Source organism: Lepus europaeus, chromosome 7 (genome assembly GCF_033115175.1).
Source record: "Lepus europaeus isolate LE1 chromosome 7, mLepTim1.pri, whole genome shotgun sequence".
Taxonomy (NCBI): domain Eukaryota; kingdom Metazoa; phylum Chordata; class Mammalia; order Lagomorpha; family Leporidae; genus Lepus; species Lepus europaeus.
Window position 1 is genome coordinate 44,752,399 of NC_084833.1, and position 12,997 is coordinate 44,765,395.

The 12,997-nt window shown below is 41.0% G+C and overlaps 1 protein-coding gene across 2 annotated transcripts in view; it reads right to left on the reverse strand.

Moving 5' to 3' along the window:
* Positions 1-12,997, reverse strand: part of NELL1 (neural EGFL like 1) — a 1,044,338-nt gene that overhangs the window by 924,005 nt on the left and 107,336 nt on the right. For both annotated transcript variants that reach the window (XM_062198070.1, XM_062198069.1), the window contains exon 3: positions 9,281-9,431. In XM_062198070.1, coding sequence (XP_062054054.1) covers positions 9,281-9,431 — 151 coding nt within the window. The remainder of the gene's footprint in view (positions 1-9,280; positions 9,432-12,997) is intronic.

Genomic DNA, 12,997 nt, shown 5'->3' on the forward strand with positions numbered 1-12,997 from the left:
AAAAACCTCCCTTCACCCTTTTATAAAATAAAATCAATCCTTGGAGCAAAGATGATCTATTCAAAACATGGTGTTGGGAAAACTGGATTTCTACATGCAGAAGTATGAAGCAAGACCCTCACCTTACACCTTACACAAAAGTCCACTCAAAATGTGTTAAAGACCTAAATCAATGTCCCAATATCATCAAATTATTCAGAACAAATGGAAACCCTGCATTACATGTGCACAGGCAAAAAGTTCTTGGACATGATCCCAAAGGCACAGGAAGTCAAAGCCAAAATTAACCAATGGGATTGCATCAAATTGAGAAGCTTCTGTACTGCAAAAGAAACAGTCAGGAAAGTGAAGAGGCAACCGACACAATGGGAGAAATTATTTGCAAACTATGCAACTGGTAAAGGATTAATAATCAGAATATATAAAAATATCAAGAAACTCCACAACAACAAAACAAACAACTCAGTTAAGAAATGGGCGAAGACTTAAACAGGTATTTTTCAAAACAGGAAATCCAAATGGCCAACAGACACATGAAAAAATGTTCAAGATCACTAGCTATCAGATAAATGCAAATAAAAACCACAATGAGGTTTCCATTCTCCCCAGTTAGAATGGCTTTCATACAGAAATCAACAAGTAACAAATGCTGCTGAGGATGTGGGGAAAAAGGTACCCTAATCCACTGTTGGTGGGAATGTAAACTGGTGGAACCTCTATGGAAATTAGTTTGGAGATACCTCAGAAATCTGGATATAGACTTAGAATGACTCTACTATCGCACTCCTGGAAAATTACCCAAGGGATGTGAAATCAGCATATGAAAGAGTTATCTGCACACCCATGTTTATTGTATCTCAATTCACAATAGCTAAGAGATGGAATTAACCCGGATTTCTGTCAACTGATGATTGGATAAAGAAATTATGGGATATGTACATGATGGAATACTACACAGTGGTAAAACAAAAATAAAATCCAGTCATTTGAAACAAAATGGATGAATCTGGAAAACATCATACTTAGTGAAGTAAGCCAGTCCCAAAGGGACAAATACCACATCTTCCTGACATGTGATAACAGAGCATCTAAAAGGCAATCTGTAGAAGGGAAATTGACACTTTGAGAAGTAAATACTTGAACAGCCCTTGTATCTTCTTCTTTTTTTTTTTTTTTTTTGGACAGGCAGAGTTAGAGAGAGAGAGACAGAGAGAAAGGTCTTCCTTCTTCCGTTAGTTCACCCCCTAAGTGGCCGCTACAGCTGGTGCCTTGTAGCTGGTAGGCTGTGCAGATCCGAAGCCATGAGCCAGGTGCTTCCTCCTAGTGTCCCATGCAAGTGCAAGCCCCAAGCACTTGGGCCATCCTTCACTGCCTTCCTGGGCCACAGCAGAGAGCCAGACTGGAAGAGGAGCAACCGGGACAGAATCTGGCGCCCCAATTGGGACTAGAACCCCAGGGTGCCAGTGCCACAGGCAGAGGATTAGCCTAGTGAGCCCCGGCGCCAGCCTGACTTGCGCTGGCCTGACTTATTTCTAAGGGTACCATTTAAATCTTGCCATGGGACCCCAAATCTCCTTATGCTGGGTAGTAAGAATACCATATTAAGTGTTAAAGTAATCATATGAATAGTATTAAGGGCTGGTAATAATAATGGATAGAATTAAAAAGGAGGGAGTGCTCCAACATGGAAAGCAGTCCACACAGTTGCCTCATAGAATGACAGTCATTTTAAATAGCACTCTGACCTCAGAATCAGCCTTAAGGCATTCTGGTCTGGCTGAAAAGTCCATAAGAACATCTCAGGCATGGAAAGCTAAGACACTGTGGCAAAAAATGTACTACATGAAGGACCTTGGTTGGTTAGACCCCAGTGGAAAGAAGTGGTCATCAAAGAAGGAGGTACTTTTCTCTGAAGGGAGAAGAGTACTTCCAGTTTGCTTATGGCCTTATCTAGATACTTATGTAGTTTAGGGATCAAAAAGCTTACATAGCCTAGGCAGCTCATGTCAAGAGCCTTGGATTGTTCCTGATGTAATACATAAGAGTGTTAATTGTTAAGTTAATAATAAGTGTCACTGTGTGCTCACTTTCCATGCAGGACCTCTGTTCTCAAAGTGTTGTGTTATAATTTTTTTACAATTATGTCAATGTGCTCATGAAAGATGTATCATTCTTGGGTGCTTCTTTAAAGTTAATTAAAAATTAACTTGAAGATGCAATGACATTGAACAGCCTTTGCCTTGACTGTTGAGGAACAGTTTTTTTTTTTTTTTTTTTCGGTACAAATTGTTGAACTTTTTGCTTAGTATAGAGTTGGTCTTCTGTGTATAAAGTTAATGTAAAATGGATCTTAGTGGAGGATGGACTGTGAATGGGAGAGGGAGGAGGAGGAACAGTAGGAGAGTAGGTGGAAGGTGGGGTATGGTGGGAATAATCACTATATTCCTGAGGTTGTAATTATGAAATGCATGAAGTCTGTATTCCTTAAATAAAAGATTTCTTTGGTAGGAAAATAAATTTAAAAATCTATTGGAACTCATAGAAGAGTTTGGCAAAGTAGCAGGATATAAAATCAATGCACAAAAATCAACAGCCTTTGTATACACAGGCAATACCATGGCTGAGAAAGAACTTCTAAGATCAATCCCATTCACAATAGCTACAAAAACAATCAAATACCTTGGAATAAACTTAACCAAGGACGTTAAAGATCTCTACAATGAGAATTACAAAATCTTAAAGAAAGAAATAGAAGAGGATACCAAAAAATGGAAAAATCTTCCATGCTCATGGATTGGAAGAATCAATATCATCAAAATGTCCATTCTCCCAAAAGCAATTTATACATTCAATGCAATACCAATCAAGACACCAAAGACATTCTTCTCAGATCTGGAAAAAATGATGCTGAAATTCATATGGAGACACAGGAGACCTCGAATAGCTAAAGCAATCTTGTACAACAAAAACAAAGCCAAAGGCATCACAATACCAGATTTCAGGACATACTACAGGGCAGTTGTTATCAAAACAGCATGGTGCTGGTACAGAAACAGATGGGATAGACCAATGGAACAGAATAGAAACACCAAAAATCAATCCAAACATCTGCAGCCAACTTATATTTGATCAAGGATCCAAAACCAATCCCTGGAATAAGAACAGTCTATTCAATAAATGGTGCTGGGAAAATTGGATTTCCACATGCAGAAGCATGAAGCAAGACCCCTACCTTTCACCTTACATAAAAATCCACTCAACATGGATTAAAGACTTAAATCTACGACCTGACACCATCAAATTATTAGAGAACATTGGAGAAACCCTGCAAGATATAGGTACCAGCAAAGACTTCCTGGAAAAGACCCTGGAAGCACAGTCAAAGCCAAAATTAACATTTGGGATTGCATCAAATTGAGAAGTTTCTGTACTTCAAAATAAATAGTCAGCAAAGTGAAGAGGCAACCGACAAAATGGTAAAAATTATTTACATACTATGCAACAGATAAAGGGTTGATAACCAGAATCTACAAAGAAATCAAGAAAATCCACAACATCAAAACAAACAACCCACTTAAGAGATGGGCCAAGGACCTCAATAGACATTTTTCGAAAGAGGAAATCCAAATGGCCAACAGACACATGAAAAAATGTTCAGGATCACTAGCCATCAGGGAAACGCAAATCAAAACCACAATGAGGCTTCACCTCACCCCGGTTAGAATGGCTCACATAAAGAAATCTACCAACAACAGATGCTGGTGAGGATGTGGTGAAAATGGGACCCTAACCTACTGTTGGTGGGAATGAAAACTGGTAAAGTCACTTTGGAAGCCAGTCTGGAGATTCCTCAGAAACCTGAATATAACCCTACCATTCAACCCAGCCATACCACTGTTTGGAATTTACCCAAAGGAAATTAAATTGGCAAACAAAAAAGCTGTCTGCACCTCAATGTTTATTGCAGCTCAATTCCCAATAGCTAACACCTGGAATCAATCCCATTAAGGTGGCATGTACCAATGCCATCTCACTAGTCAATTTGATCAATTTATGTTCACAATTGATCATAATGATAGGTCTAAGAGTCAAAGGAATCACACAAGCAAGACTATTGTCTGCTAATACTAACTGATAGAATAAAAAAGGGAGAGAATGATCCAACATTGGAAGTGGGCTACACAGCAGACTCGTAGAATGGCAGATGTCCTAAACAGCACTCTGGCCTCAGAATCAGCCCTTAAGGCATTTGGATCCGGCTGAAAAGTCCGTAAGAGTATTTCATGCATGGAAAGCCAAGACACTCTGGCAAAAAAAATAAATAAAAAATAAAAATGAAATTATCTAAATGAAAGATCTCTGCGAGTGAGATCCCAGTGGAAAGAACAGGTCATCGAAGAAGGAGGTACCTTTCTCTGAAGGGAGGAGAGAACTTCCACTTTGACTATGACCTTGTTTAAATATGATCAGAGTTGGTGAACTCAAAAGACCTCCATAGCCTTGGCAACTCATGACAAGAGCCTCGGGTGATTACTGACGCCATAAACTAGAGTGTCAATTTGTTAAGTCAACAACAGGAGTCACTGTGCACTTACTCCTCATGTAGGATCTCTGTCCTTAATGTGCTGTACATTGTGATTTAACGCTGTAACTAGTACTGAAACAGTATGTTTCACTTTGTGTTTCTGTGTGGGTGCAAACTGTTGAAAACTTTACTTATTATATGCTAAATTGATCTTCGGTATATAATAATTGAAAATGAATCTTGATGTGAATGGAAGGGGAGAGGGAACAGGAGAGGGGAGGTTTGCGAGTGGGAAGGAAGTTATGGGGTAGGGGGAGAAAGCCATTGTAATCCATAAGCTGTACTTTGGAAATTTATATTCATTAAATAAAAGTAAAAAAAAAAAGAAAAAGAAAACACTATTCTAAGCAAGAATAGCCAGTCAGAAAGAACCACACAGTATACCATTTATATGACATGACAATAGAAAAATTCATAAACATGAAGTACATTAGTGGACACCTAAGACTTCGAGGGAACGGGAAGATTGGTAGTGACAGCTAAAGTGTGTAGATTTTGAAAATTTCTACATATAGTTGTGGCGATAAATTTACAACTCTGAATACCCTAAAACCACCAAACTATAAAAATATAAAGCAATTAGGAATCTAATAGTGTCTATCATATCCCTATGGTGGCAAATACATATTTAATTCATCTAGACCATACATGGTATGACTGGGATCACACAAAAAAGAATCATAAAGTAAACTGGCTGTCTCAGCTTCTAGTCAACAATCTACCATCAGATGCTGTGCAATACGGAAGAGCCCAAATCCTTAGTCATTTTATACATTTAGTAAGCGTCCATGCCAAATGTTTACACAGTATTCCTCTACACATTGTAATCCTGATAAACAGTGAAAAGAGCTGAAAATGACGAAAGGGTTTCATTTATTAAAGATGGGAACATTTGGGGCAGAGAGGTGATCCATAAATAGTCCATTTCCTAAATATATAATTATTTCTCTACATGCTATATCCTCTTAACTAAACGTTAACCTCTTTAAGAGTGGATATCATGTCCTCTATTACCTATAGCAAACGCATTACAGATTCACTGTGCATCCTTTACTTTACTTTGATTAGAATAAACAAACATGGAAGAAGACATCATAAAATTCATAGGGGTTCTATTTTCTACTCCTTCATATTTATTTTGTTTTTAGGTCAAGACCTGAGATTTTCCTATTGCAATGAAAGATGATCAGATGACTCTCCACTCAGTATTCTATTCTTAGGTTCCATTAGAAACTTGCTGGGGATGTAAGAGAAGAAAGCCTCAGATGACTCTGTGTGGCCACATAGAAGTGATTTAAAATATTTCCTAAAATAAGTGTTTTAACCCCACAAATTGCAGCTATGGCTGGCGCACTGCACCATTCCGAAGCCAGGAGCCAGGTGCTTCTTTCTGGTCTCCCATGCAGGTGCAGGGGCCCAAGCACTTGGGCCATCCTCCACTGCCTTCCCGGGCCACAGCAGAGAGCTGGACTGGAAGAGGAGCAACCGGGACAGAATCCGGGGTGCTGGCACCACAGGCGGAAATTAGCCTAGTGAGCCACGTTGCCGGCCAGAAACAGAGTTTTAAGACTTGGCAAGAACAAACATATTTGTTAAGGGATGACCACTCAATATGCACTATCTTCTTTACTCTTTTTTTTAAGATTTATTTTATTTATTTGAAAGTCAGAGTTAGAGAGAGAGGTAAGACAGAGAGAGAGGTCTTCCATCCGCTGGTTCACTCCCCAGATGGCCGCAATGGCCAGGGCTGCGCCAATGAGAAGCCAGGAGCCAGGCGCCTCTTCCAGGTCTCCCACGTGGATGCAGGGGCCCAAGGATTTGGTCCATCTTCCACTGCTATCCCAGGCCATACAGAGAGCTGGATAGGAAGAGGAGCAGCCGGGACTAGAACCGGCGCCCATATGGGATGCCGGCACTTTATGTCAGGGCTTTAACCCACTGCACTACAGTGCTGGCCCCAACTATCTTCTTTACTCTTTAGCAACCCTGCAAAATAGATTACTATCTATATTGTGTGTGTGTGTATGTGTGTGTGTGTTTCTAATTTTTTATTTACATAAGGTGAACAAATTTCATGTATTTCATACATACAGATTTAGGAGCACAGTGATACTTCCCATCTTACCCTCCCTCCCACCCAGATTCTCACACTTCCTTCCCTGTCCTTTCTTATTCTTTCAATTTTTATAATGAGATACTTTCAGTTTATATTATAATCATAAGCTTAACCCTCCACTAAGTAAAGAATTCATCAGGGGCCAGCATGGTGGCCTAGTAAGTTAAGCCCCTACCTGGGCGTCGATTCAAGTCCCAGATGCTCTACTTCCCTTCCAGCTCCCTGCTAACAGCCTGGGAAAGCAGTAGAAGATGGCCAAGTACTTGGGCCCCTGAATTTACATGGGAGACCATTGGCTTTGGATAGGCCCAGCTCTGGCCACTGGGGCATTTGGAGAGTAAACCAGAGGATGGAAGACCCCTCTTTCTCTGTCTCTCCCTCTTTGCCTTTAACTCTGCTTCTCAAATAAATAAATCTTTTTTTTAAAAAAAAAAAGAATTCAAAAATAGTAAGAAGAAAAAGCACTGTTCTTCAACACTAGAGACAAGGGCTATAACCAATTGAAGTTCCAACACACTAAATAACTTGAGTCACAAAGCTAGAACTGCAACCCCAGCCTCTACCAGTCTGAAGCTTATTGTTCTTTCGACTGTTTGTAATAGCCATTCCACATGCTTCTTACTTCTCCTTTGGGAAGTTCTCTTCTGCATTCATTGAGAAGAATTTGAAGATCCATATTTCACTGGCAGACATTTGTATGGCCCTCATACCAAGGAGACCCTCTCACTCAATTCCACAAGGCCAGCAGGGCAAGGACACAACCTTTCCATGATTGTGAAGCTGAGACTTGGCTTCAAGCCCAAAACCCACAAAATGAGAGCCTATGCCTCTCCCAGCATACAGAACACTTTTGAACTAACTTACACCTCTCACAGGCACACACACTACTTTGTTTCCTCTGGGCTGATCTGAAAATAGCCAGTACATCATGCTGACAGCCCAACAAAAGGATCAGGGTTCATCATACCCTTTGAGGCTGACAGCAAATTTAACCACTAAACTTTCACATATACTTCAAGCATCAATTAATAAAAGAAAAATCTGCATCTATCCAAGAAAAAATATGAAAAAGAAACAGAACTGTTAATACTCACAACTGCTGAGATATGGAAAGACACTCTGCTCCAATCATATTGGTGTATGCACTGATTCTTCCCCCCCTTAAAATTGCATTTTCCTATATTTCCTTACCTCTGTGACTGCGCACATTACTTCTCCTGCTTGATAGACTTTTCTCCTTCCCTTACCTGCTGGAATTCTGCCTGTTCTTCTAATGATCTCTCTATGTGGTCTTCCTTAATCACCAACCTAATGTACTGGATTCAGTGAACTTAACACCTTTATGTAATTCTGAAATTAGCTGCACACTGCCTTGTAACACCATACTAATATTTCTTTATTATTAGCTCATTTTTATTCTTTGGCTTCCGACTTCGAGCTGCACTGTAAGTCTTCAGACAATTTTGGTTTTTTTATTCTTCCACAAAACCTGGCATAGCACCTAGAACACAATAGGTACTTCATAAACATTTTCAATGGAGTAATAAGAGGAATTAAAATTGTTTAGGTTACCTAATTATTACTACTTTGACTCCTGTTTGATTTTTTTAAGTTTGATCTTTCTCAAAATCCTATATGAAAATGCTTGAACTCCATAGTACAGCCATGTTTCTTAAACATAAAGCTCATTGCCTATGAAGATTTTAGTTCAAGTTTTTCAACATGGCATTGAATACTTGAAATCATCTGGGTTCTCCTTGCCTCTGTAATACCACCCCTCACTGGCCATCTCAAACTCTCATCTCCTTCCTCACACTTTTATGTTCTAACCATTTACCTGCCCCTCTATTCCTTGTAAAATCACATCCGCCTTCCTGTTTACCCTGTCAAATACCTGCTCATGGTTTTTCCCCTTATATAACTAGCATCCTTTTTGAAGCTGTTCTTGGCTCTCACATACCTCACTAGAACTGACCAGTCTTAACTTCATTCCCTGCATACAAACTTCTAGCATTGCATCTACAATACCAGTTATGTGATCCTTGGGATAAAAATTCTGTATTGTTCACCTTAATATTCCCAGTATGAAATACAGTTCCCGTGTAAAGAAACATACAATAAATGTTTATTGAAGCTTACTAAATACAGCTAGTTAACTTGAATCATGATCTGAAGGTGATGGATAAAATATGGTTTTATCTGAACAAAGTCTATGAGAACCTAGGCAAGAGACACTCGTGAATGTTCCTTGGAGTGCAAAACAAGGAAGCCACCTTGTCCAAAGAAAATTTTTTTCTTTTTTTAAATATTTTATTGAAATACAGTATACATGCCACAAAATGCATATAAGTGTACAGATAAGTGAGTTTTTTTCATCTAATCACACTCATAACCAACACTAAAATTAGTAACAATATGCAAAATAAATTCTTAGCACAAAGCATTCATTACTGTGCTCAATAGAAACAAGGCCTCAGCCAACTGAATGTCCCCATGGAGCTACATCTCTAAACTGCAAGTCATCTCGCATAGTTCATTAACTCTAGAAGATTCTCAAACATTAGAAAGAGCTTTCTTACCTGTGTTCCAGTTCTCGAATAGACAGTATCACTCCTGAGGTCGACGGCTTCTGCTGGACAGTGGCTAGAAAGGTGAACTCACTCTTGTTCCGGAACAGCTGAATTAATTTCTCACTCACATGAGGGGCTGCATGAATCTCTCTTTCTGTATCTAGGAGTTCAGAGGAAAGAGCAGGAGAAATGGGAGGGGAGAAAGAAGAAAGGAGAAGGAGGATAGAAAAGAAATACAGAAACAGAAACCAGAGACAGGACATGAGAAGGAAGAGGAGAAAAGATCCACAGTTAGAAATGTCAGGTCCAAAGGATCCAGATTGCAATTTCATCTTCCCCTCCTATGAACAGTTTTCCTGTTCAGGCACCATTCACCATTCCATACAGCCGCATCCATTCAGCACAACACCCAGCAATGCTATCTCTGTCACCATGCCCACTTGTCACTTTGACAAGATCACAATTGGCCAGACAGTGATTTTTCTGACAGGAGTTTTGACTGGACAGTGAGCAATTCAGCCAGCTGCAAACAGATTAAGTTGCTATAAATCGGGTGAGAGGCAGTCAGATAAATGAAGTCCTAAATTCACAGGATCTTGGGTCTAGCAGCCCAAATGCCATTCAGCAGCCTCCAATTTCACATTACCATGGGCATGTTCTCCCCACCTCCCACCCCTGTACCACAATACATCTGGGAAACCTGCTCTGGTCTTATATCTAGAAGATATTTACTAGTGCTGACTATGCCAAGTGCCTCTACCTTTGTACAGCAAGGAAAAATCAGGCTCATGGTCCCTAAGTGTACCTGGAATATACCTGAAAACATGCAAGAGGTGACTTTCCTCATGAAATATTTATTAAAGTGGAGACTAATTCAGGTAGCCTACAGGTAATCCTGCTACTGGATGGGAATCTTTCTTTCTCCAACACTGGCATTATGGGAGATATCCATCACTTCATATTGAGGGTCACCCTGACATGATAAACTGAGTTTTAACTTATTGTACTATACTACACTTCCTGGCATCAAAAAGTGGCACTAAGGGAGCATAAAGACTATTCAGAGGATGATAAAAGACCACCAAACGTGTGTTTGCTAGTCTCCTCTCACACCCTAATCACCTTCTCTGGCTATATGATAACTATTATATTTTTAAGACTGAATGAGGTACCTTTGAAAAACCTAGAACTTCCAGGACTGCATTACCCAAACAACATCACAGATTTGAATCTGAATCTTGAAGAAGCTCATCCTAAAGAGTGACTTCTAAGAAAGAAATCCTTGGGGGCAGTGCTGTGGCACAGCAGATAAAGCTTGCACCTGCGGTGCCTGCATCCCATATGGGCACCAGTTGAGTCCCAGCTGCTCCACTTCTGATCCAGCTCCCTACCAATGTACCTGGGAAAGCAGCAGAAGATGGCCCCCGTGCTTGGGTCCCTACACCCGCTTGGGAGACCTTGAAGAAGCTCCTGTCTCCTAGCTTCAGATCAGCCCAGCTCTGGCCATTGTGGCCGTTTGGGGAGTGAACCCATGAATGGAAGATCAATAGATCTCTCTCTCTCTCTCTCTCTCTCTAACTCTAACTCTGCCTTTCAAACAAATAAAGAAATCTTTTTTAAAAAGAAAAAAATCCTTGAATTTTGGACCGTGGGTCTCAGTCTTCCCATCTGCAAAATGAAAGGGTTGTAAAGTGATCTCTCAGAGCCTGTGGAGCTTGTCCTGCTATAATTCTATAATTTATTGCCTTAAGTTCATAGAACAAAAAAGCACCACACAGGGCCGGTGCTGTGGCATAGCAGGTAAAGCCGCTGCTTGCAGTGCTGGCATCCCATATGGGCACTGGTTCAAGTCCCAGCTAATACACTTCCCATCCAGCTCTCTGCTATGGCCTGGGAAAACAGTGGAGGATGGCCCAAGACCTTGGGCCCCTGAACCCACATGGGAGAACTGGAGGAAGCTCCTAGCTCCGGGCTTCGGATCTGCACAACTCTGGCCGTTGCGGCCAATTAGAGAGTGAACCAGCAGATGGAAGAGCTCCCCCCCAACCCCCCGCCTCTCCTTCTCTCTCTGTGTAGCTCTTTCAAATAAATAAATAAATCTTAAAAAAGAGAGAGAGAGAGAGAGAGAGAGAGAGAGAGAGAGACCACAGTATTTGCCAGCTATAAGTCTAGGCCACAGATGGTAGAAAGCAAGGCAGGTCCTCTACCATGGAGGCACTCAACCCAAGCAGCACACTCCACCAGCATGACACCTACCTGCATGACAATTGCTTCTCTGACCAAAAGATGGCCTTCACTATTCTCCTCCATCGGGGCAACTGTCAGCTTTTGTCAAGGACTGAGATAACAGCCACTTAAAGAATATTTCTACACCTTTTACAAAATCCAACCAAGACTTTCCAGCATGATATTCAAAGCACATTCAACGTATGAAAAGTTGCTTTGTAAACTAGAAAGTGTTAACGAATGTTTGTTAACATCCTTTCTATTATCATTACTTCTAGGCAGAGATCCTCATAATAAATTTCACTTGGAATTTAATGCTCTTGAAATTACCCTATGTGTTTGCTCTTTTTCCTTTTTCCTCCTTTATTCATTAATAAACTCAGTATATTGTAAGTCAACTGATTGATTTGTAGTGACTGCCTGGAGAACTTACTACAGTATTCTTTAAAAAAAAAAAAAAAAAACAGGAGAGCGGCAAGATGGCGGAATAGGCAAACAGCAAACTATTAGTCCGGAGAGAGAGACAGGTTAATATAAGTGGAGATACTGCAGGGTCAAGGAAGAGTAGGGGATGAAACAGCAGAGGAAACTCTTCCGGAACTAGTAATTCACAGTGTACCTGCGTGGAGAGCGTGGGAGCCCAAGTTCGGGACACCAGCAGCAGACTCAACGCACCAGCGCTGGAATGCGAGGTGAGCCGAACCACAATAGCCCGAGACACCAGCGGGCAAGCGGAAAGAGGAGGCTAGAGGGAACGAGGCTTGAAACTTCGTGGGGAAAAGTTCACCAGGCTAACTAGGAGAGAGGAAAAAAATTAAAAAAGCGACCGATACGGACACAAGTTTCTCTCTCTCCGCTCACCTCTCAAAGGCGAGCAAGACAGAGCAGGCGCCATTTTGGACATACGTCATAAGCAGGGCGACCTCAGGTCTGCACCGGCCCTGAGCCTAGCAGAAAAACCTGACTCTGGGGGGAGGGGTGAAATAACAGGAGATTAGCATCTAACTTGGCAACCCAGTGGGAGATTTCAGGAGAATTGGAGCCCACACTGAGGGCAGCAGAGATTCCCTGTGTGGTCCTTGGGAAAGAGCTTCCGATCTCTGGCTCCTGTGGGTATATCATTTGCCTGCTAACTACCTCCAATTACGTTCAGCTGTGCGGAATTACTTCCCTTTTGAATCAAAAAAGAGAGAGATTTACCACACCTAACCTGGGAGTGTCATCTTTGACACACCCTCAGCCCTGAGGAACCAAACACAGCTCTCAGTCCACACTCATCTCAAGCCTCTAAGGCACCACTGAAAGCAGACAGTCCACTTAATATAGAGCCATAGTGTAACAAGAAAAAACACCACAGTGAAGAAACCAAATATCTCCAACATGCCAAACAACAAACGCAAAAACCAAGCTAACAAGAACAAGGAAGACACTATGACACCCCCAAATGAAAAAGACACCCCAATTCAAGAATATGAAGATGAGGAGATTGAAGAAATACAA